A 25713-nucleotide genomic window follows, 5' to 3' on the forward strand; every position below is an offset into this window, starting at 1 on the left:
GTGCTAAAAATCTGTTTCATGTGAGGGGTTTTTCCTCTGAGGCCTAAATCCAGCAGATTTCTACCATGCATGGTTAGTTGTAGCTTGGGAATAATCCCATCCTTATACAGAAAAGCCTGTTTTTAGATCTCAAAGAAGACTATGGATTCTATGAGCATATATTAAAGATTTTGACTCAGAGTCCTAATATTCTTAAATGGGAAAGCTAGCAATGGAATCCTACTCAAGCCTGGTATTAGCCATAATTGCATCTGTAGATATTTGAATCAGAAAGCTTAATTCCTCCACAATATGCACAGATTTTTGTGTAAGAAATACACCATAGCAATGTCTGTTACAGGGAATACATCAATACTGTTGTCAGTAGAAGAAAAAATTATCTGATGGCAGCAGTTTTCCTTCACCTTGATTTCCATCATTTCTCAGCTTGCAGATTGTCTCATTTGTAAGAGAAATGAGAAAAACTTTTGTATCATATAGAATAATGCTATTATTCAAGGCTAAAATTGATAAGCAGGCAGTTCTTGGGCTGCTGATTCTATTTAACACATTGCGAGCAGAGCTCACCCTTGGCCTTCCTTTTCTGTGTGTAAATTCCACATATTGTGCCTGAACAACTGGCATTTGCAGTGGGACCAAAACACCAAACAGAGGGTGTGCAAAGCCCAAGACAGTCCTGTGTTGCTCTTGCTTTACAGATGATGCTGATCCTCTGTACTGTAGTGATACTGTAATGTTGTGGCACCATAATTTATCCTAGCAGCATGACACAGTATTAGTACAAAGCCTTGAAGCTAGTGTCCTCATTTGAGAACCTGTGAATATCTCAGGTTATTTTTGGACCTTTGCATCCTTCAGATATGTTTTATGAGATGTGTAACAGCCTCATCTGTCTTAAGACAGCAGAGGAAACTTGCTTCAGGCTTTTCTATCATCCAGTACCCTCTTTGAATACCTATCCTATTAGGGATGGTTGGATTTTCAGCAAAGATGACTGAAGACAGAGCACTAAGATCAGCTGAGACTTCCATGCCTTTGACAGGAGCTAAGCTGCCTGAGCCATGCAGGCTGGAGGAAAGGCAGGAGCAGTGTGTTGCTGCCTTTCCCTTCAGCTCACCTGCCTTTGCCAGCGTGTCAGAAAGCATTGCACTGCTTGGACGGTACTCGCTAAGGGAAAATGCCTGATGAAGCTGTTGTATGCCACGAAACAGAAAAAGATCTGGAAATTGCTACAATATTGTAAATTTTTCCATTATTTGAGGTAAGGTCAGGTGTCACTACATATTTTCTGTAGGACTTGAAACAATACCTTGATTCAGTATTTACTCTGGGAAGGAAAGCAAGTTATAAAGTATATAATATACCTTATCATGGCCACTAATCTTACTTCTGGTGCCTTGTGGCCTTCCCCTACATTGATTTGGTTTCTTCCTTCATCAGAAAGCAAAAATTCAAAATATGCTTCTGTGCTTTATATTTTAAAGGAACTTTTAATATCACGTAGGACTCGTGCTTTCTGATACACCTTTCTTGACTATGAACTGAACATTTCCTCTTAGTGCAAGCAGTGTGAAATGGGTTTTACGAATCTCATGAAACAGTTGTATATATACAAAAAGCTATTAATGAACAGGTTTCATGGATCCCATGAAACAACTGTTTATATGCAACAAGCTATTTTCACATATATGGGCTGGGAATGTTTCCAAATAGGACCCCCAGTCTTAGATGACTGTTAGACGCGCATGGTGTTAGTAGGCATTTGTAGTACTCACAGGACAAGGACAAGGGATCCCAGCTGAAAATTTCCATTAAAAAGATAATTGCATGGCACAAGGTCTTTCTAAAAACCTTGCTTAAATTTTTTCCTGTTTTTAATTAGGTTCTGAGATCTAGATCTAAATAGACTGAAAATAGAAACAGGATTTACATTTGTAGGTAGTAGAATTAATCATGCCAGCAGTGACTATGGAATTGTGAAAGATTCAAAACAGAGTGTTTTGCTTATAGTTTTATGATCTGATGATCCTGGTAGAATTGAGTGTTTGATGTATACATGGATAAATTATTTCACATTTTGCATGCAGTATGAGAGATTACATCTGGTTAGTTAATAACTAGAGTACCTAGGTGTGTGCTGCCACTGCCAGGAGGGTCTAAATGTTGTTTTTTCTTGAGATGAGATTTTTAGGAGTTTTTATTCTCCACCATCACCCTATTGGATTCAACTGTGTGAAAAGCTGATGAAGGCAGAGAAGACCAGGCCACTCTGGTATGCCCTTTAACAGGAAATGATCCCAAAAAATGCCTGGTTTGTGTGTTAGGTGGGAGTAATGTGCTTTCTTTAAAAATAAGAAACAAAAAAATGTGTAAAAACCCCAGCACAGAGTAACCACCGGTTACTGTGAAAAATGCTGTTGAATTAATTAAAAAGTTGTTTTCACTGGTAACATCAGTGTGAGTTACTAAAACTGGGTAAATAGGTAGACACTTGCACATTTCCAGTCAGAATTTGAGAGCAACCAACAGAATGGTAACTGGGGTACTTTTACCATAAAATTTAGGTGGAACCTAAAAGAAGTATGGTGAAATTTCAGCTAAGTGAGAGGGGTCAGTGTAGGGGCTGTAGGCTACATTGAAATAATCTGTTGTTCTTGGTCAGCATGAAGAAGGATGAGATGTAAAGTCTTAGCTGTAGCCTAGTTATGAAGGGAATGAGAGAAAGAAACCATGCACATATGAAAGTGTTTGGTTACAAACCTTGCATGTGAGATAATACTTGCAACATGTAGTAATACCATGAAGAAGAAAGAAGTTATAAAGAATATTGTTAAATATGCTTGAGCTCTTTACATTGTCTTCCTACTTAGTGTGTAGCATGCTTGCTGAAATAATTTTTTAATGGGCACCTCCAGATTGAGGAATGACAATGGATCTCAAAGTATATTCAGCAAAAATGCAGGATGGACACTAAATCTTCTTCTCAAGGCCTTAGCAATGGCTGGAAGGGAAAAACAAAATACATGTCTTGAGGTTAGTAGAGGTTCTCAGTCAAATAGTTATTGCAGGTTGGACCTAGCAAAGGTACACGATTCTCACATCTCTGGCCAGTACAAGTTTCAAGTCTGCAAGTGACAGACCTAGTACTGTACTCCTTGGGCTGGGTTTGGGGAATCACAAGGACAGGGTTTGGACCTGAGACAGGGTTTGGACAGGGTCCTGGTCCTTTCACAGGGAATAGCTGACAGCTGATGATTCCTGCCACATGCACATTCTTGCACAAAGGTCAGTGCACTCATGTCAAGCATGAGTTTGTGCTTGTTAGGAAGACCAATCGAGAAGACAGCCTAAGAACAGAATAAAACTTTTCAGAATTATTGAGAGACGTCTGTGCTATGTTTACAATTTCACGAAGGTTTATTCTGAAATGTTATAAATGCATGGGGGCTAATATTTCAAGATCTGTAATTAGCTAAAGAGTCATATAACCACACACTGGGATGCCCTAAAGGTTCCTGTCCTTCTAGCTGCCATTCATGTCAATTTTCATGAGCTTTAGAAAATCCTAAGAGGATTATCTGAAAGCAAATGAATATACGTATGTATAATTTACATAAAAGCAAATTAATATACATATATATAATTTTTACTTCTTGGAATGCAGATCTTTGCAATTGTTGGCTCTTCCACCAATTTTTACATGGCAAAATATAGGTAGAATAAAAGATGTCAGGAAAATTCGGGATAGCATTTGGATGCTAATTTTTCTCTCGGAAAAGCAACAGTCACAACAGAAGAACACAAATGTAAAGAATGAACACACAGCAGCAAATAGGTCCCATAAAAACTCCAAATTAGGTCAAACATTGATGCAAAAACTAAGACCATCTGGAGGGGTGCAGAACTGTGAGTTAAAGCATTGGCCAATTCTACTGAGGGAAAGTAAAAATAGATAAAGTACCTATTTTTGTCTTTGATGCTTTCAGATGTATGTGATAACCTCTGATGTGTTGGATTGTCTCATAGTCTTTTTTGGAATGTTGTTTTAACAGCTTGGAAAAAAATTATGCAACACATCTGCCATAAAAAGCAGGAAAATTTGCTTCATAATTAATAAGTGCTTTAGATGTGTTTATGGAAATGAAAAGAACCCTTGCAGACCTGTGTTTTAGCCACGTTTTGCCTTGACTCAAGCCTTGTATCTGTTTTCAGCTACCAGTTTGTGGTTAGGTGGTGGGGTTTTTTCACAACTTGTTTTAAGAAAACAATAAAATAGTCACTACAAACAATCAACCAAACTTCTTTCATCACAAATGCCTAGTAAAAATGTATAGTGAAAAGGTAGCTAAGACAGTTGTCATATCCTTGGCCATTTGCCTCTCTGTGTTACTTCTTGTATTTGGAGTTGTTTACATTATGGCATAGATTGGCAGGTAATAAGTTAGCTATAGCTGTTGAACATGAGTCTCAAAAGCTATTTGCCAGTGTGTTATCATGGCCAAGGCATTTATTTTTCTTTACGGGGTAAAATGAGAGTATTTTTGAATTTACTCTGAATAATGGATGCATTATATGTATACATGTGTAGGACCTTTCTGCTAAAAAGCTAAAAGATGAAATTCCTATAATGCTTAGACTGGTTCAGGTGTAATCAAAAAGTTAGCCCGTAATCAAAAAGTGAGCCTGTAATTACAGATCTTGAGTCTTTTTTGTAATGATTTTTCATGGACACCTCTTTAGGAACCTTTGTTGGCTAATGCAAAAAGAGCTGTAAAAAAAAATCACCATTTTACCTACACTAAGCTTAAGCTTGTGCCAAAAATGAGCTTGTGCATAATAAAATTGTGTCAACACTCTATAAACAGAACCCAGTAGAGTTTATTGTAGATTAAGCACGTACTTTTTTTATTCTAAAGCTGAGCTACAGAAAATGCAATTCTCTCTTACCTCTGCAATGTTCACTCACTTTACTGATGATACACAATGTGCAGTTGTTCAGGATGCACTCTAGAGAACGGCTAAACCCATTCTCCTTCCCAGGCTTATTTCAGACCATCATTTTCTTGGTGATCATCAAGGTCATTTTATGTCATTTGCTCCTGTACTGCCATCCACTGGGTTTTATAGTTGGTTTATTTTTTTCTTTGATTTTATTTTTTTTTTTTAATACAAGGGAAAAGAGCCCCTTTTCACCACTGCATGTTTTTTTCCTGATATGCAAAGTAATGGCATTCAAAGTGGAAACTCTGGAATTGCCTGAATTTAGACAGGCTATCCGCTATTTCCAAAGCACAAAAATTGAACGTGTGGAAGAGTTAAAACGGGGCTACAGAGCCAACCTGTAACTACCCCTGACATACCTGTGATACTCTTGCTAGTGTAGCTCCTATGCAGGTGACTGTCATTGCTCTAAAGGCATGCAGGCCTCTTCTGTTCCTATGGAGAGGTTCACAGGTCCTGTTTTGCAGAGCTGCTCCTTGGACTGTAAGTGCTGCCTGGAGCTATTTCATCCCTGGTGCAGGACTGGTGAATTTCATGAGTTTCCTATCAGCCTGTTCCTCCAGCATTTGAGGGGATCCTTCCTTTGTAACAGGAACTTCCCAAGGCTGGTGATCTCCATTAACTTGAATTTGCTTGATACTAATGACCCATAAATGCACTGTTTCAATACATGTTTATTTTATTAATAAGGAGCCAAACTTTTAAGACTGGTAACCTGTCTCTTTGTGCCAAATGTACATGAAATTCCAGAAAGTTCAATGCAAAATTCCTGGCAGGCATTTTTTCTTGCCCCTTCACAGATTATTTTGTTTCATTTATTTAACAAAATGATACTGCCAGAGTTCATATTGGTTCTTTGTTCTCACATTGAGAAATGAGTCCAAGTGCCCTGAGGTGCAGTCCAGTACCTAAAACCATATGGTTAATTTACTCTGAGATCATTTATAGATTATTTGTTTAAAGGAAGCCTTAGCAGTCTAAGTTAATATAGCAGAAAGTTCATTAGCATGTGCTCCACAGTTTCCATTGTGGCTACTCTGAGTTAGTTCACATCTCAAAATTGCCACTTTTTGCTCCTGGGAAGAATTTTCCAGGCTTCTCTCAAATGCCTTTTTAAAAGACTTGTCAAAAGCAGTGCAGAGAAAATTACTCTTTAAAAACCACTGCCTGCTTTCTCTGTTATTAAGCTCTTCCCATGTCTGTTTGCCTGGAAGCAGCTACAAGAGCTCCGAAGATGAGACAAGCACGCAATGGAGTAGCACTGCTCAGCTAGTGGGACACTGTGACAGCTCTGACCTCTGTGTGACTTGCTAACTCTGCATCCAGTGGAAGCTCAGAACAATTACAGCCTGTCCAGCTACACCCACATTTGTTTCCTGCTGTCATACCTCAAGGAAGTCTGTGTGAGACAGGGATGTGTAAAATGTTCTGCAGCAGCCGAACAGTAGCGGCTGAAAACAGCACAACTTACAGGTGTTAATGCCCATCATCTTCACGTGTGAGCCATACACGCAATAAAATACTGGAATAAAATAGTTGCTAAACATAATTAGCTGAGATGTGTTGGAGTGTGGCAGTTCACTGTAATTTAGGTTTATATTCACTCTGTCTAGCATTCTTGGAGAAAGAAGCAAATGTTTTGATAACCTTCTGTACAAGGTGTTGATGAATTACAAACTAAAGTCCTGTGCTGAGTAATTTCTTGTAAGACGAATTTCAAAAGCATCATGTTAGTAAAGGCAGGACTGCTTTTCTGTGAATCTCAACATCTCTAGTATCTAGCTTGGTAGATAGTGTGTGGCTTTTTGACAGCAGATTTCTTGAAGAACATATCAGCTCATATGCAGTACAAAAATTCTCAGATGAAAAACTGACATCAGTGTAGAGGAGGGCTCTTCATCCTCCTATGTCTTGGAAACAAGGCTTGAAAAAAGCAAGTGCTTTTTACTTATGTATGTGGTGATATTTATGTAGCAGGTGACAACATTGATCTTGGTTACTTCAATAAAATAATGTTTGTACTGGTTAAGTCCTCAAGACCTGGTTCAAATATGCTGGTAATGGTTAATTCTTAAAAGAAAATAACTTGTATTTTAAACATTAAGATGAAGTTCTTAACAAAAGCTGCTGTGGTCAGGTTTTCAAAGCACAGATGTTGATGGAGTACAGCAATGCAGGAATCTTACTAATTTGCTTCAAGTACCTATTTCTACAGCAGTGTTCACTGTGTGTGCTCTTTTAGAGTATAAATCTTTAGTTGTGTAGTTATATATTTCATGGGGCAAAAGGAGTGACAGGTTTTGTTCCTTTGAGATAGCACAAACAAAAATGTTTTGCCCCTGAATCAGGCTGTCTTAATGCTGTGAAGTCAGGAAGCCATTAGATGTCCTTGGTGGGATGGTACTCATTAATATGTACAATGAATTTTTCGCTTATAAACTATACTAAAAACTGAAGTGATGCATAGAGAGGAAAAGGAGACGGAATTGCTTTTTGATAGTTGTTGATAGTTGCACCATTTTTTACAACAGTGATTTGAATTCCATAATAAGGTGATACTTTGGAGACTCTTGCATAGAAAGTTACTATAGAACTCATATTAAAACACTGAGCACAGATTGTGTATGAGAATTTAAGACAAATGCTGGTCCCTTGTAAGTGTATCTATCACAAAACAAAAATTGTGAATTATCTGAAATGAAAAAGCCCAAAAATTACTTTAGAGCCACTGAACAGATCTGCTTCGTGGTACTTCTGCAAGCAAGTCCTCATACAGCAGCATTCCGAATATCACACGTATGTTCTGCATCTGCTTTCTAGAGGCAAAAATGTAAAACTTCTGTATTGTAGTGGTTGTTCTGTCCCCTTCTATTTGCTGTATGGTAATACAACAATATATATTGTTGTCCATTAATGTGTACAGGCCACTACAAATTGTGATTTATTGAACATTAAATGTAGCAATGTAGTGGTTACTTGCGGGTGACTTATTCATGCATAGTAGTAGTTTGTATTTACATAGTCTCTAAATTAAAAACAACAAACCAAGAAAGCCTGTATTGTGTTTGGAAGAAATTCCATAGTCTGTAATGTCTGTTTACATAGAACTTCCTTGTATGAAACAGGTTTTAGTAAATGTGAGATAATTAAAGGGTTGAGTCCTAAACTGGAGTAAAAGGGCACCATTGACCTCAGTTGAACTTCACTGGTTTATAACAGCTGAGGAAATAGCAGGAAGTATTTGCATTCTTCACTATTTCTAAGACTGGAAGATAGAGAAAAGAGATGACCAGAGGTCAAACAGAAAAGGTTATGGAGTGTTACACAAAACGGTACCTCTTAGTTTGGAGTAGGACTTTCTTTTATTGCTAATGTGAGGAAAATAGGTATTTATTAACTCTGATGACTCACTTTTTTGCTTTCAGTTAATTTAAGTAGTGATTTGGTATCATTTAAATGAAGCTGATACCCTAGTTGTGCAAAACTTCAGAGGTCATCAAGTTTAAGCACAGTTTCCTTGCTTTTAGCAGAAAAGTAGAGGAATGCATGCTTATACTAAGTGCAAGGTTTCTTCTTGGAGGGATAGAACATGTAGCATTTAGTTCTGCATGCTTATGGAAATGAAGAGGTTTTATGCATGCATGGGCAGCTTTTGTACAAGTTCAGGTTTTTGGAAGACTTGTTCCTGCTACCCCATTAGAAATGGGGTACATAGGAGCAGCTGTCTACAGTCACTGAATTGTGGTAGAGGATATGCATGAGGTATGGATTCGTGTCTTTCTTGCTCTTTAGCTCAGGCCACAGCTTTATCTGGTATCACTATTTCTCAAATCTACTACACTGAGGCAAATGATCCAGTTTCTTAAAATGCTGGGTAGAATGATGGGTTGTATTTGCCAGCCAGCATAGAGGCCATGAGACACAATGGGACATTCAATATCAAATAAGAGTATCAAGGGCACAAAGGAACAGTTAATAATTTTTGAAACCTACAGTTCTGGTCACTTAATATTCGGAAGCATTTGCTGTTTCAGTTTCTGCACTTCATAAAAATTCAGTGGTTTGTGGGTGGCATGGCCTTAGTTACTAATTCACTGCTGATATGTTCATAGGGCCTTATCTTCTACTCCAAGTTATGTTTATGCTGATGTCACTCAGCTGAAGACAGTGCAGCACAGTCCTGCACTAAAGAACAGATGAAGCTTATATCTTTCTTTGGACATCCACAAAGCCTGTAATCACATCTGTTACCGTGTCTAGTAATACAGTTTTTGACATAGTTGTTCTCCCAGTAAGAGTCTGCAATTCTCAAACCAAAGTCATATTCAAGAACCCTCGATTGCTAGATGCTGATTGTACAGTATGCTTCTTTACCATCATAATAACTTATTGAACAATTGCAAAGTGTTTGTTTCTCTATATTTGATACATATTCTACTAGCTTTGATGTTTTAAAATAAAAAGGCTTCTCACCACATTGAGAATTTTATTCAGCAGTGTTGATTGCTTTTACTAATGGATCAAATTTTATGGCTGTTGTCAAAGCAAACTAAGAATGCATGTTGTGGTTTACCCAGACAGCAGCCAAGCCCCACACAGCTGCTCCCTCACTTCCCCACCAGCAAGACTGGGGAGAGAATTGGAATGGTAAAGGATAGAAAACTCGTGGGTTGAGATAAAGGCAATTTAACAGAGAAAGCAAAAGCTGCACACTCAAGCAAAGCAAAGCAAAACAAGGAATGAATTCCCTGCTTCCCATGGGCAAGCAGGTGTTCAGCCATCCCCAGGAGAGCGGGGCCCCATCACACGTAACAGTGACTTGGGAAGACAGAATCACAGAACCACTGAGTGACAGTGTTGATTTTCAAAATGCTCCATTTTTTTTGGTATTAGCATTGACTTACTATGTGATGTAAAAATTTCTAGCAAGAGTGATTTATCTGTTTTACTGTCTTCCATTGTAATGGTTGTGTTGAAACCACCAGTTTTGTGAAGCAGTGAAAACACGTGTTCTTTAGTAAGAAATAATAAAATAATTATACTGAAAAACAGTGTGACAGACACTTAGAAATAGCTTGGAAAGTACATATAAGCAGACATGTCTTGCCTAAGCAAATAATGAGTTAGATTATATCAAAAAAATCAATGAAATTAATTCTAAACAATGTATCCACAGGTAGGAGTATAGAAGGTTTTTAAGAAGGAATGATAACATGAGGCGGCTGGTTTCAAGGACGTATAAATTATTCTAAATAAGAGCAAAATTTATATGTTATAGCTATTTAGCAGAAGGGAGAAGGAGAAAAATATGAATCTTCACTTAAATCTGGTGTTTGCCTTGTGGTTTCTTTAATGTAACTAATACTACATTAAATATGCTTGAAGGCAAGGCACTGTTGCTGTGTCAGTAGTTAAATTGAGGTGAATCATAGGGCAGAGCAAAAGAACTGAGTGGAGTTGCATGGGGAACTGTTAATTTCCTTTATAGAAATTGTTTTGAAATTACAGAAAGTATTACAGAAATTACAGACTTTCTAAGCAAATCAAAACCTGAACATGAGTGTCAAATTTCCGTGAGTGGAAATTCAGATTAAGATAATTTTTTTGAAACATTTAGTTTGTGTTGCTCTTCAGAGCCAATTTACAGTGAACTAACCTATATTTAAATAAAAGCTTAGACTAGCCAAAAAATCAAACACGTAATTTGGAAAAAAGCTAACAAGTAAATAAAGCCAAAACAGGACCTCTTAACAACTTTGCAACTTATGCACCATTTTCCATAATTGCTACTCTTTTCTATGAACATTTTTGTATGAAAAAGTATTTTCCTAGAAAATGTTGTGTTTGGGTGGTAATTTTGACCTCATCACCTTTGAAAGGGAGGGCTCATACATAGTGTTCATTACAATAACCCTATAAAGAAGTGCACATTCATCAGCAACAGGGGTGATGCTTCAGAATGGGATTTGAGTGAGAGGGAGGGTTCCAAGAGGTAAGACAGAATGGGATGAAATTACAGCCAAAATACCAGGAAGCAGAGAGGTGTTCATAGCCACACCTTTGAAATTAAAGGAGTTAATTTAGGAACTTCTGAACTTATGCCATTGATAATACTTAGAGCAAGTGGAGTGGAGAAAAATTATCTTAGATCACCTTCAGAAATGAGGATAGAATGCCAGGAAAGTGAGACAGTGTGGTGTTAGACACACAGGTGAAAACTGAGTATGAAAAGAATTATAGTACTGAAAGAGGGAAGTAGAGAATTTCAGCAAGACTTTAGAATAGAAAGAAAAAACTTGATGTGCATCAGCAATAATGCAGATCGTTTAGTCTCTAAAACTGTTAGTTTCTCAAGAAGTATATAATTTTTAATTATTTGAAATAGAAATCAAAACACTAATCTGTCTTGCTAAAAAATTTCCTGTTAAAGGCAAATTGATTCCTACATATATTCCTTTGTTTATGCCTGGACTTTCAGAATTATCTCATCTTTTGATTGGAAGTACTCTAATACCATTTCATTTAGATGGAAGAAAGAACATCTTACTACTTCAAATATTACTAATCTTCAGGGGAAGTATTTACATCTCCTGGGACCAATTTAAGGTGATGGTTTTGTAGAGATATTAACTAGCTTTTTACATTTTAAAAATTATTCCTCCTTTTAGGCTTCTGGTTTCTTGCACACTGTGTTTTGTAAGCAGCACTAGTAACTGCTGTAAGGAATGAAAAAGCAATTGTGTTTTCAGTTCATTAACTTTATTAATTTGACAGCTTTTCACAGATAGCAATTTCATGACTTCAGGAAATTTCAAGACCAGTTAGCATAACTTGTTTATTGGAGTTGCATTGAGAAAGATGCATGCTTAAAAATGCAGTGTGAGTCTTCCTTTTCATTCAGAAAGTTCAGATGAAATATCAATAATTTGAGTCACTCTATATTTCTTAAATCTGATTTAGTGTTGGTCCTTTAAATGTTGAATCCTTTCAAAAAGGAGAAGCTTACTTCTCTGCCCATCCGCCATACAGTCCTCTCTTACTGTTTCACGTGACTAATTTTTCATTTTTGGAACTGAATGATTGTGAAATAACACGTTCTAAATAATACCACTATAAGCCAGAATATTAAATGTAAAAATCCTTATGAAGCAGGTATTGATGAATTCCATAGTTGGTATATTTTCAGGCCCATAGCCACATGATTTTTTAAAGATTTAAAAATTCTACCAATCCGCTATGTAGGACCGCCATTTGTAAGATAATTAAAATTTACCAATTGCCTCTGCAGACTCTTCTGTCTGCAGAAAAATCTGGAAATTGTAATTTTAAAGATGCTGTACTCCATTGTGAGGATTGCTGGGCTGCTGCCCAGTAGCTTGTGAGTAACTTATGAGTGCTGAAAAACATCCCAGAAAGCTGCTGAGAAAACCAAGAACTGACGGAGCACTCTGACATTTCTTCCTGACAAAAACCTTGTGGGTTTTCATATAGCTAAGCTGAAAGAAAAAGCTTACAGGCTGCCATGATAGTATTGGAACAGAAACTGTTCCCATCACTGTGCAGCATGAGGTCTGAATCCTGTTTAAAGTTTTAGATTTTCATACAGTGGTGATTGAAAGCAAGAGAAGGGTAACAGTGTTATCCATGTTTCTCTGTCTAGTTTGTTCTTAGTAAGATTTGTTTACAGTTAAATTTCCATTTTTCAAGCTATTTTAAATAAATTTCCTCTTCGGGGAAAAAAAACTACTGTAACTTGTTATGCCACTTACAAATCAGTGTAGTGTATTAATTAAAATCATAAAATGCATTTACCTAAATGATATTTTCTTCTTCTGAACACTCCTAAAAAATCAGCATGCCTCCATGTTAACTTGTGCACATTCACATGAAATACATGTGCTGGAGTTGAAGCCTGTGTCTCTGTTAGGTGCATGTGCGTTGGCATACAGCTGAAATCAGTTGTGCTCTACAAAGCAGGGGAATTTAATGAGCAAGGAACAGTGGCTTTCGAAATGACACTGCTTCAGTGCACTGTATGGTAGGTGGCTGTGGTTATAAAACTATAATTAAGAGTGTGGGAACTTAGAACATCTGCTAAGGGAATGGCACTTACTGTCGCCAATTTAAAATAAATAAACACATAAAAATGCCTAGTGCTGTAAAACTGACCTTAAGATACTGGGTACACCAGATTAAGTTGAGGACATAATTTTAATAATTATATTAAGTAATCTGGGGGTAGTATGTGAAGGAAGATATTCTGTCATGCTGCATTATGTCATCCATCCCCCTTTTTGTTATTCATACTGCAGTTGATGAGGTTGAGCAGCTGGTATTACAGCAAGGCATGTAACTGATCTATGTGTTTTCCTGAAACAGACACCATCCCATGTGCAGGCACTCCAGGACTTAGTTGAGTGACACTTACCAAGCAGAACAATGAGCCCTAAATAACACTTGTGGTGGCGTCAGAGCTGGGGTTGCTGCAGGTACATTTGAACTAATCTGATAACCTCAGTGTAACACGCTGCATTTGGAGCCACTGCTAAACCCACTCAATCCTGTTGCCATCAGTGCTCCTGGGAACATACCCTTGGCAAAATGTCACCGGGTGCTTAGAAAGCAGAAGAGCCTTTGTATATGTACTATCATATATCATTGTCATAATGAAACAAACCTTGTCTTAAAGGTAAAATATTCAATCATTTTGTTTAGAACTGCACTGTTAGCCTCTTAACTAGCTGCAGCAGATCCATTTTCTGTTTAACTATTATCATAATTTACTCATTTAAGATTCTGTTTCAAGTTTCTTGTCAAAAGCTAGAGATCATGATTCTACAATATAATGGTTTTATTTACATTAAAAATTCTGGTCACCTATAGTTTAACTAAATTTGGACTCACTGGCTGGAATAAAGTGAAACACTTTAATACAGCTTTGACATAAATGTGACTTTTCCCTCTTATTACAAAAATTCACAAAAAAAATATGTTTGCAGGTGCTTAGTAGAGATTTGGCAAAAGCAGAATCTGAAAACCTATTCCCATTGCACATGAATGGAAAATTAGAATTGAGTACTTGAATGCTTCTAAGTGCCAGGGCTAGTATAGGGAATGAGTGGGACTATTCATGTAGTTGGTACTGCAATGAATGCTAGAGCAATCTGAAAATGCAATGCTGGTGTTTGCTATTCTTTCAGACCTACTATAGACCAGTCTTTGCAGAGGAGAAGGCTGCCTGGCTTGAAGACTGAGGGAATAAGAGCAGTAGACTGTGACAAATTGCCTTTGGCAGGGGAAGGAGGAGAGTAGTGGCAACAAAACTGGGAATTGAGTTAAAAGAGATAAGACTGGCTAGGAAGGGATCTGGGGCTGAAAGCTTAGAAGGCAGATGTTTGTCTAATGGCTCTAGAAAAGTGATTTGGGTGTCTCTGTGGTGCCAGATAATGAAACTTCAGTATTTCCTCTTCCTTTCAGAAGGAAGGAGAATCTAGGTGATTGGCAAAGGAATTACCTTTGTGAAGACTGCAGTAGGAAATGCCAGCTGATGCTACCTCTAGTGCTTCAGCTTGTTCCCTCTGTGTGGATGTAGTTATTGCAATTGTTTTATAATCACTTATTTCTGCAAATCTGTGGCCTCATCCAGAAAACAAACTGGATCTCCTCATGGGATGTGGGAGTAGGTTTGTGTAAGGAATGGAGTCAGTAGTAGACTACTTAGGGTGCTTCTTCCATTTGCTTCCATTTGCTGGCACAGTTTGCTTTGGTAATAGGAAACTAAGAGAGTGAAAACTCATCCTGATTTGTGCCCCTCCCTGTTCATCCCTGTGGTAGTGGCTATTGTACATTATTGTGGAAGAGCATGGAAAGCTCTGACCTGTGGGTGGCTGGCAGGCAGATTCCATGCACTGCACAGCCCCACGTGGCAGTGCTGTACAGGCACCCAGTCACCTCTCGAGTGATCCCTAACCTTGTCCCATGTTTGCTGCAAGCCTGGCACAAACCTCTGGTGTTTTCTTTCGACATTTCTGTGAAGAATGAACCTTTTTTGTGAGCCATCTCACAACTGTTCCAATACCATTCTGCTTAATCTTTGTGAGTTTTAGCTTTAGATGGTTTCTGATTTGCTCTAGGATCAGTAAAGGATGTGCTCATTAGCAGAAATCTTAAATGTGTTGGTGAAGAATAAGGTATTGAGAGGGAGAGAGAAGGATAAGCATACAATCTGAAATTTACCAAATGTCTAGAACTTTTGAAATTCAGCTAGCAGGTACAGGTAGTTAGTATTAACACTCCTTATTTACATGAGTTAACTATGCTCCCAACCATAACGGGAGTGGTATTTATATTATGAAGAATTGTAGCTTTTTTGTTTTTCTATATAGCATCGAGGCACATTGGATTTCACGAGGTCTGCAAGCAGCTGATGTGCACAAATTCATTTTGTAAACAGTAGTAGTGGCATTATTTTGATATCTGTTATTTGGAGGAGTAAAGCTCTATGAAATGAAAATTGATTATAGTGCCCCATGGGAAAAGGCAAAATACAGTATCAGCAAAACATTTAAATTGAAGCTTGCAGGGCTGATTGTTCTGGTTTTCATGTGTTGTACATAAGGAATTTTCCTTTGTTTTGAGAGCATGTAGTATTGCTGCTGTTAAATATCTTCTTTCCTCTAAACAGTTAAGTCTCTAATGGGACTACAGCTATGCAAAGCAGTGCGATGATTCTTGAGAAATGGCAAAATGTGCTTGGAGTTAATGAGATACACTGCATGGTATAAGGCAGGCTTTATAGCAGGGATAGAAGATAGAAGTTTATAGCATTTGACTGATGAATCATTTAGGTATTGAGGCATTGTAAGTCAGCATGAAGACTGAAAGACCAGAAGTATTTCTTGTGCAGCAGAACTGAAGAAACCATGTCTGTTCGGACCAACAGTGAATAAATCTACTCTACATTTTGCTTCACAACTCCTTAATCTACACTAAAATCTTATGATCTTTCCCCCATTTTATTGCTCTTTAGCTCCTATCATTTTGGGTTCATAGGGTTCACATCTGCAGATGTACCAACAAACCTAAATTGGAAGATGTGGCTCAAGGAAGGAGCCTCACATGCTTCCTTTGCCAGGAGGTCACTGAAGTAGGTGTGTCGGTAGTATTCTGGTCTGCAGGGCCAGAGGAGAGCTGATCTGAAGTCAAACCCCTGTGTGGATGTCAGGCTTTGACACCCTTTTGCTGGAGAAAGTTACTTCTACTTGCTGACACTGAAACACCCTTTGGAACTGAATCACACCGAGGCAGTTCAGTGAGTTCCAGCTGTATTAGTCATCAATCCTTGCAGAGCTTGGAATGAATGTAATGGAAAAACCTTGGCTTCAACTCTTCACCTTTTTAGACAGCAGAAATATTTTGGTTGTTTTTGTTGTCTTCCTCCTGCCTAACAAGGCAGATTAAACTGGATGCTGTGTGGGAGAGAGTTTTGTGGCTGGGTTTATAAGGTCCATGCATTTATCCGTATACAGCTCCTAAGTCTTCCTTCCTGTATATGAATTCACTTTTATCTAACAATACTAGAGTATATTGTCCACTTGGCTTTGGTAAGGTCTGTATTCTCTATGAGAATTCCTGATGGAACTTGTAAGCCTTCAATGTTCCCAAGACCTCTGCATCTCTGTCAAACTTAGCCAAAACTGGTCACAGGTTTAAAGTACCCCTCTATAGAGGGGAACCGAAAGTTTTCCTGTACAATCCCTTCAAATTAATATCTTAGAAAATAATAAGGATTAAAATCTATCACTTGGTATCTTTTTAGTTAGTCTTTTAAGTTATAGTTATTCTTTCTGGTTTTATGTGTGTGTTACAAAAAGATTAAAGAAAAAATGCTGCTGCTTCAGCATACTTAATATATTAAGGAGTCTTATATCACCTCACCCATTGGTCCAACTCTCTTAGCTGTTTGTGACATTACCCAGAAGTTTAGGAAGCGTTTTTTTACATTTAAGACAAAACTAACAGAGGCAAACAGAAATGGACTTCTCTTTAATGAATTAACACTATTCCCACTGATTCTATAGGGAGTGGTATTGACTTGTGGGGGGAAAAAGCCCTGCCTGAACGAGTTCTAATTTCGGTAGAGATTTATGCATGTTTAGTCTGAAATTGATACATACTACATACCTAATAGAAAAGAGCAAGAATGCATTGTTTGTCATACTGTATAGAAAAAGAAAATTAGAGAATACTTGAAGTATTCAAGTGACCAGTCATTTGCAAAGTTCTGGAAATGAAACTAAAACTGTCTTATATTCCTGATAACTTTGGTAGTTACTGTGATCTAAAGAATCCAGATTTAACCATTCATTGATGAGTTTTTGACAGGCTTATAGTTCTAATGATATTTGTCTTGAGAAAGATAGAGAAATAGTTGGATATTCTGGGAATGTTTGTATCTTCTTGGAAATGAAACTTTAAATAAAATTTTAAAGAATATCTAAAAGATTTGACAGGTGAATTCTGGGTGCCATTGTTTAAAAATTGTATTTCTTAAAAGACATACTTCATCATGATAAAATGAAAACTTTCAGAAGAACTAAGACCATGCAGAATGAATTGAAGGCACTCTGTCTTACAGTGGAGTTTTTGTAATTACGCCTGTGCACACCAGTCCACTGCATATTTACCTCAGTGACGTGCTCCCGTACAGTAATCTTAAATAATTTCCAGCCTATGGAATGAATCCATTTCATCAAATACAGTTCCTGTAAAACAACAGCAAATGTGGAAGACAAAAGCAGGGAACAAAAAGAACCACCTCTAAAGGCTAGAAATTTAAAATATGGTAGTATTAAAAACAGTAATAGTAAAAGGGTAAGAAATATGAATTGGAGTCAGCAAGTTAATGGAACTTTTCTTTTAACCTGTATTCAGTTAATGGAACCTTTCTCCTGGTTTTTTTATATTGAAGTAGTAAAAAATAATGAAAAAAATCACAAATGCCACAAGCATGACTGGAATTACTAATTAAATTTTCTCTAGTGGCAGAGGAGGAGATGCAGAATGTAAGAGCAGCAGTTTGTCCTCTTCATTCCTTTTGCAGCTGTAAAAATAACCAGTACAATGTACATGATGTTGTCAGCTTGAATAACTTTCTTGGTATCCTCATATACTTGCAGTGTCATTTTAGGAAAATGTTCTGCTACTGAAGTATCTGAGAAGTATTTTGACGTGCAGCAAGTACCTCTTTAGAAACAAGTGCAGAAATTTTGTTTGTTTTTCACTACATTCCAAGTCAAAATAAGTATCTAGTAAAAAATCATGTTACAAACAGGCAAAATTTTAAGCTTCATGTGTTTTCTCTAGAGAGAGAGACATTGATACCAATTTAAGTGTGTTTGAACTTCTACTGATGCTATGTGCGTGAACAAAGATTACTGTTAGAAACCTGCAGTTTAGAAACATGTAGCCTTGCCTTTTCCTATCAGACAATTAGTAAATTTTCTATGTTTCACAAAGAAACATGGGAAAAGATTATACCAGTTTCTGTTAATCTTGCATTTATAGCATTCTCAGAGAAATTACATTAGGAAAAGTGTGGAAAGAAGTTGACACTGGAAAGAAGTTCCTGTGTCATCAGATCAATTCCCCTGCATTCAGACAGTCATATTTTTCACATAAGCTTGTCAAGTTCAGAGTCTTAAGTTTAACCACAGCACTCCTGACAAGTGCTTCAGACCTTAATAATTCTCATGAATAGAAATTACCTTATGGTTTTCAACTCACATTTAAGATACATGAAATGGTTAATAGTGCTTTTATTTCCTCCTCTTGCTTCCAATCCCTTGATGTGCTTATAGAGAATGATCAGCCATAGACTCCTGTGGGGGATTTTCCTTTATCTGATACTCTTTGAACATTTGTACATGGGAACTAGAACCACTTGCCATTGTCCAACACAAAGTCCTAGCAGTACACTGAGTAACAATGTTGGTATTGTATTTGCTGAGGAAATAGGCTCAAATATCTGATCTGCTGTAAGTTAGATATGAGCCTAAGATAGTTTGTTTGTAGTACTGCAGATGATCCAGGAAACAGAGCTTTTGTGTGTAGAGATTTCCCTGGTCACGCACTTACTGCTGCTGAGTACAATGTGACTTATCTGTTGTGTTCCAGTAGAAGTTTATGACAATGTACGCATTATTTACCATCCCAAGTGTTTTATGATCCCATCAGTACATTTCCAGATAATGTGTGTGAATAATATGTACAATGACACTGCACTTAGCGTGAGGATCTCTTCTTTTAAAAAAACATTAAAATTACAGAAACGATGATGTCAATTGTCTACCTGAGTTTTTCTCTTTGATTATATATCTGAAAGCACTTTAATTAGAACTAGAGTTCTAGCTTCTGAGTAGTCAGATCCTTACAGGGTGAGGCAATGTGGTCTATGACAAACAGTATTTATGCTTCTGTTTAACATAAAGCATAGAAATAGTTCTGTGGGGCTTTCATAAAGCCCATACTAAAGCATATGCTCAGCATAGGCCTTGCTGTGTTGGATCTTAGTAAAGATCCCCTGCCACTTCAGGAATTTCTTGTTGCATGTTAATAAAACTGAAATATGGGGGAACCATTTTCACTATAAGCATCATCTGCCTGTGCTCCATCAAACATTTTCTCATACAAAGAGTATATTTGCATATAAGCTTTCTACCTGCTTATAGGCTCAGCAAGAGAGACTTCTGGCAAGGAAGTCTCAGGACAGTTATTTCTTGGTGCAGGTGTTGTTGTCACAATCTAAACATTTGGGGCTTATCAGGTTTCCATTGCATTCTCATTGCTGTAGTCTTCCTGCTAACAGTGAACATCTGAAAGAATTTCTTCTAAATAGGGAGAGAAATAAACAATCAGCTTCACTGTCCTTTCAGAACTAATGCTTAATACTTTTTTTTACCCTCCTCACTGAGTGTATAAGTTGGCATATGAAGTATATTGACATGTTGCAGAGCAGGAATGCTCAGCAGATTCTTAATGATGTGCATTAAAAGAATATACTTCCACATGCAAAATAGGATCCTGCCTGGTAATAAATGTGTGTTTGTAGATCACCTGCAGTGTTTAAACTGACGGGATAAACAATCCTTTTGGTAAACTCACCACTGATTCGATTCCTTAACTTTGCAGATATTTTCTGAAGTAGAAAATATCTCTCTCTCAAGCTCAAACTTTGAAACTGGCAAGCAACATTAATGAAAGTCTTACACTCCCTCCTCTCATGCAAGTCAGGAAAGCTCCTGTCTTCTCCAAGTATCTGGGAACTACTCTCTACCTAAGAAAATGAAGATCTGTGATTTTCCAGCCAGACACACATCTATCCTACTGTTCATCCATCTGCACTCTGTCTTCCAAATCAATTGCTCCTCTTGCCAAAGGTCCTTGGAGAAGAATTCAATACAAAGGATGGTAACTATAAAGAGCACATACTAGAATTAGATTTAGAATTAATATAAAGAAACTCTATCAGAATTCTATCAGAAAATTACATTTTAAATCTGTTTTTCATAATATCTTTTGTGACATGGCAAAGAGTAAATAACAGATAATTTAGAATTACAGAATTGGTAAGGTTGAAAGGGACCACATTGGGTCACCTGGTCCAACCTTCCTGCTCAGGCAAGGCCATCTGAGAGCACAATGCACAGAACTGTGTCTAAATGGTTCTTCTACCTTGATGTCTGTAGGTGCTCGAAGATCTGAAAAAGAATGGAATTACACCCCGAACAGTAAAGTCATGCATCTTGATTCATGAATAAACTGAGGGTGGGGAAACCTGCCTTGACTTCTCACCAATCCTTTTTATAGCTCCATATGAGTGTGGAACAGAAGGGGTGGCAGAATGTTTTCCTTCAGCACCCCACACTTCAGAACTTACCGGGAACAGAAGTAATTACATGTAGATATCAGGGTCTCTTGGAGAAAATAGAGCAGATGTCAGTGAGATTCCCACAGGTCTTTTCAGTAACCTCTTGCAATGCAAAGAATTTCTGAGCTGTTAATCATTGTAATATTATCAAGGATATGTATTTATTGAAACTAAATGTAGCAATGGTAACTGCAGGTGTATGCAACCTAACAGACCCATTTTTGGGCATTAGCACAGTCATCCATTGCCTGCTGCATTAGCTCTTCCAGATGAAGCTAACTGTAGAAAAATACCATGAAGATTAATCCAGGATTTCCCTGTGCAAAAGTTAGGCCTGCTACTGTGCTTAGTATTCTTTTACCTCAGCATCAGAGATGAGGCGTGAGCCCAGTCCAGGTGACGGATTTTGAAAACTCGCACACGGCAGTGGTGCTTTGTGTTCGCACGACCCTTGCAGGCCTTTGTCCTGCCGCAGCATTGGCTGGCTGAGAGCTGAGTATCTCAGCTGATCATGAGGTGTGCATTTGGGCACTAAAGCGTCTGATGCTTCCAGTGCAACATTCATTGCCTCTGTCAGGGGCAAACCCATTCCCAAAGAACAGTTTTCAGGAGGAAATTAAGAAGGAGCAGAAGTACAAAACAAAACCAGCCCTTTGCTCCCTGTTCCTGCCCCCATCACTTCCTTCTTGAAGCAAGGATCTTGAAGACTGATTGAAACAATGTTGAATACAATTATTTCAGCCATATGGCATTTAATTTCGTTGCATTCATTTGGCTTCTACTCCAGTATCATTAAGCATTTGAATGGTGCTTTAGCTCTTTAGAAGCAGAGGATTCAAAATAATTTTAGTATTAAATACAAGGCCTGCTGTTTGCATGCGTGAGATTTGGATTGCCTTATTTACATGCATCTCTTCTAGGTATGTGAGACAAAGCTGTTTTTCAGCAAAATTAGATTAATGTGGAAAAATTAGTGATTTGTTTGAGGTCCCTCAGTGAGTGTCAGCAATGTGGCCTAAACTGTTCAGATAGAAGTTGTTAGGAGTACAAAGCTGTCGTGCTGAAACTGAGTTTTGTCTATTAAAACTTGAGTAAGAGTTAAGCACCCTTTGGGTAAATATATCAAAGCCACCTGCTAGAAATCATTTGAGCTCTGCAGTGTTCCAAGAGTCCTGTACTTGTTGGGTCTGAAAATAAATATCATGTTGCATTTTGTATCTTATATGTGGTACGGTCAGCAATTCAGTTCCAAGCTAAAAGAAGACTTGGAAACGGTGTCTCCTCTAGCAGTCTGAAAATGCAGTGGGAATTTGAGGCTGTAAGAACATTCTGTAGCAGTTAAAGAAATGCAAAATTTCAGTCAGAGACCATATATTTTTAAAAATTGCCTTAATTTTTAAAATATCTTTTAAAAATTCACAGCAGTAGTTTGCTGATAGCTGCAGCAGAAGAATAATATTATAAAACTTCATTCACTGCCAGTTATTTATTTCCATAGCTCTCAAGAAATCTCAAAAAAATACTATTTTTTTCGTCACAGAACTGACTGAATAATAGCAGCAGAGATCGGATAATTCCTGAAAAACAGTAATTTTTTGAGCAGCGGAATGTCTGGCCTTGTTATGAATGCAAGAGAATACAGCAATATACATGTTACCACAGAGGTACAGTTAATTCAGGTTTCCTGTTGAGTTGAACTGAGACTGGAATTCTGTTTTGATATTTTGTTTACTTGTATTAATTAGGACCTTAATCTCCCATCATGCAAATGGCCCCTCATGCATACCTTCCAACTTACTCCAACATAGCCAGACAGTTTATATTTTTAATTTATTTTTTTGAAGCTTTATTACATTACCAAATCGGATTTTACCTTTGTTTTATCTCAGACTTGATGTGGGACTAATGAGTAGGAGAATGATTTTGGCCTCTAGTGTTTTTGCCCATTTGCTAAAGTAGATTCTTTTGGACAGTGTATATGTAACAATACAGCTAAGCATGGCCAGTATGCAGATGCCACTTTATCCTGAGATAAAGCTGTGACCTAAACTGGCAGTGGGTGGAAAATAGCGTCTGCTCCTTCTCATAACATCAGTGGGTTAAAGTTGGCTGTTATATAGCATGTTATGAGTTTAGTGCAGTTGTAGTTTGGCTTCTTGTGTTTTACTATTGGTTTGTTTGTAAGTAATGTATAGAGTTGGGATATCTAAATAGATTCAACCTTCATGTGCACTTTATGTAATTTTGGTGCGAATTATTATCTTTTAAAAGTGACCTGATTTGATACTCCATTAGGAGTTTTCATAAGGATTCGTGTGCGTGCCAAGACACATGTCCTGATTCTGTGCATAACATCAAGCAACATTAAGAATGTCAGTGTTGTCTGGATAGACATATTAAATCACTGGATGAAAACAACCACATCTGCTTGTAAATCGTTGAAAAAGACTTGGTAACTTTGGCTGCTTAGAAAATATTTGGAGAGACCTACTCTTCACATCTTTTAGTTTGCGCAAAGAAGTGAATAAACCTTATAAGCAGCTTTTAAAAATATTTCCATATTCCTATATGGAAAATATTTTTAGTTTATAGTTTCAAGACCAGAAGTTAATCACTAGTTTTTTTATCCTACAGCAAATATTTACAAGAACGTTACTAAACACATGAAGATAGGGTGACTTATAATGGAAGTGGACAGCTCATCTTTAACTTTGGAAGGACAAGCAATACCAATTTAATTAAAGCAGTGTTAAAATAGGACTGCCATTTGTATCACAGTGATTCTCCACCCCTCCAAAAAGCTCTGCTGCCATTTTGTGCCACACATTCTTGTCCTGTGCAAATTAATAGATCGTTTTATTTTCCGCAGGAAATCTGAAGACTTTTATAGCAAATCCTCCAGTGTCAAAATGAACACAGGTATGCTGCATCTGTGAGATTTTTTTTGTGTTGTTTTGTGAGCCAAGAAGAGCCCAAATTTACTAGAATTTTCGTAAACAAATTGTACTTTAGTTGTTGCTGAACTCAAAATAAACAAGATATTTTAATAGTATGCCTGTTTATGTGCATTTGTATCCCATATATAAAACTTACATACATGTTTTTCTATGTATGGACATATATGGATACACAAAATAAAAGTGCATGCTTAGACTTTTGTGCTTAATTTAATAGTATCAGTTTTGTGCTTATGTATGTTTTATGTGAAAATATATAGTATGAGGGTATAAGAGTGATGGAAAAGTGTTATTAAAGCATCACATTTTTCTAAGAAAATGCACATGCTTTAAAAATCCTTTATTTCCATTCTGTACTGTTACTAAATTAAGGGGCATATAATCCCTATATTATAAGCTGCACTTGCATATCAGCTGAGGATAATCTTGAGGATATGCTATGCTTACAGTGCTTTGTATTTTCACTCAAGTTGCTGCAACAGATGTTTTGACCAAATTAAGGACTCTGTAGAAAGTTGTCTTCATGATCTATGAGAGCGTAGTAATATTTGCTCCTGAACTTCTGAAGCCAGTAAGATAGTGCTGCTCTTTGTGCTGGAAGAGGGAACAGGCCTCTTAAAAGCAGACTGCTGAAATCCTGGCCTCACTCAGGTGTAAATTTTCAGTTGCAGTCAGCTCTTTTAGACTCCATAGGTGAACTGTCTGGTTTGCAGATTAACTGTGGTGCAAGGATAGACTTATCCATCCTTTCCATACCAGTGGCTTTATCACTGACCGCAGTGCTTCACCATGACATGATATGTGGGACCTGAGGACCAGAACTGTCTTTGAAGTCTGAATTTCAGCAGCATGCTCTAAGTCAAAGGGATTAGCTTTTCCGTGGTATAGGTGCCATAGATCACTGTATTAATCGAGCTTCATGGCTTTCTGTTGACTCAGACAACTGAAACTCAGTAGGATCCATTTTGTTAGCATATCTTTTAATACAAAGCTAAAATACATTGGTTCACTTGAAACAACTACATTTGTTAATAGAATTAACAGGAGAAATTAAGTTTCCCATTTGAGTGTGTACTTTTGTTCCCCACAGTTTTGGTTGTTCCTAATTGTTTCTCAAATCCTAACCAAGGTGATGTATTTTTCATTCATAAAAATACTATTTGTAATTTGTCCCATCCTCTCTCATTTTTGGTGGAGATGTCTTTCCTAAACACATCAGTTTGCATAATTCAGGTAGTACTAAAATACAATTTGTTTCATGGAACTGTAATTTCAGCCGTAACTTTCCTAATCATCATACTAAAATTACATTGTGAATTGCCATCATATGAGTCAAAATCCTATGATGGAGGTAATTGTATAGCTTCTACTTCAAAAAATATGAATAAATAGGTAAATTGCCAGTTTGTACTACTGCAGCCCTGAAGTATGACTTTGTTTGATGTTGTACTAAGATTTTTGATGTAAGTTATGAATTCTCAAGAGAGAAGAAATAAGATTTAAATAATCTGTGGCTAAATGACTTCTCTTGGGGATTGGGAGTCTTCTGGTCACATAGGAGCCTTAAAAAAAAGACCTTAAAGATCTGAACACACCTGAAATCCTCTCCAGTTACTTAAAGATACCATGATTTAAATTGAACTTTAATCTACTCTGCACTTGGACATTACAAACATTTTTTTCATCTTCTATATGCTTGATATTAATGTGCATGTTATTAGCTGCACTGAAAGGAAGGTATTGGCAAAATGTGGCATTTATCAGTTCTATTGAGGTAGATTGTTTTCTGACTGTAAAAAAAATTTAAAACCTGTGAGTAGAGTGTAA

General features: G+C 37.3%; 1 protein-coding gene across 40 annotated transcripts in view; it reads left to right on the forward strand.

The window, feature by feature from the left end:
* The window catches only part of SORBS2 (sorbin and SH3 domain containing 2), a 142919-nt gene that overhangs the window by 41911 nt on the left and 75295 nt on the right, over window positions 1-25713 (forward strand). For 38 of the 40 annotated variants that reach the window (XR_010998032.1, XM_068186879.1, XM_068186878.1 and 35 more), the window contains one exon: window positions 23799-23848. The exons of the other annotated variants lie outside the window; for them this stretch is intronic. Coding sequence is in view for 37 of the 38 variants with exons in the window: in XM_068186879.1 (XP_068042980.1) it covers window positions 23839-23848 (10 nt within the window). In the remaining variant the exon portion in view is untranslated. The remainder of the gene's footprint in view (window positions 1-23798; window positions 23849-25713) is intronic. 40 annotated transcript variants of the gene reach the window in all.

Source organism: Anomalospiza imberbis, chromosome 4 (assembly GCF_031753505.1).
Source record: "Anomalospiza imberbis isolate Cuckoo-Finch-1a 21T00152 chromosome 4, ASM3175350v1, whole genome shotgun sequence".
Classification (NCBI taxonomy): Eukaryota; Metazoa; Chordata; class Aves; order Passeriformes; family Viduidae; genus Anomalospiza; species Anomalospiza imberbis.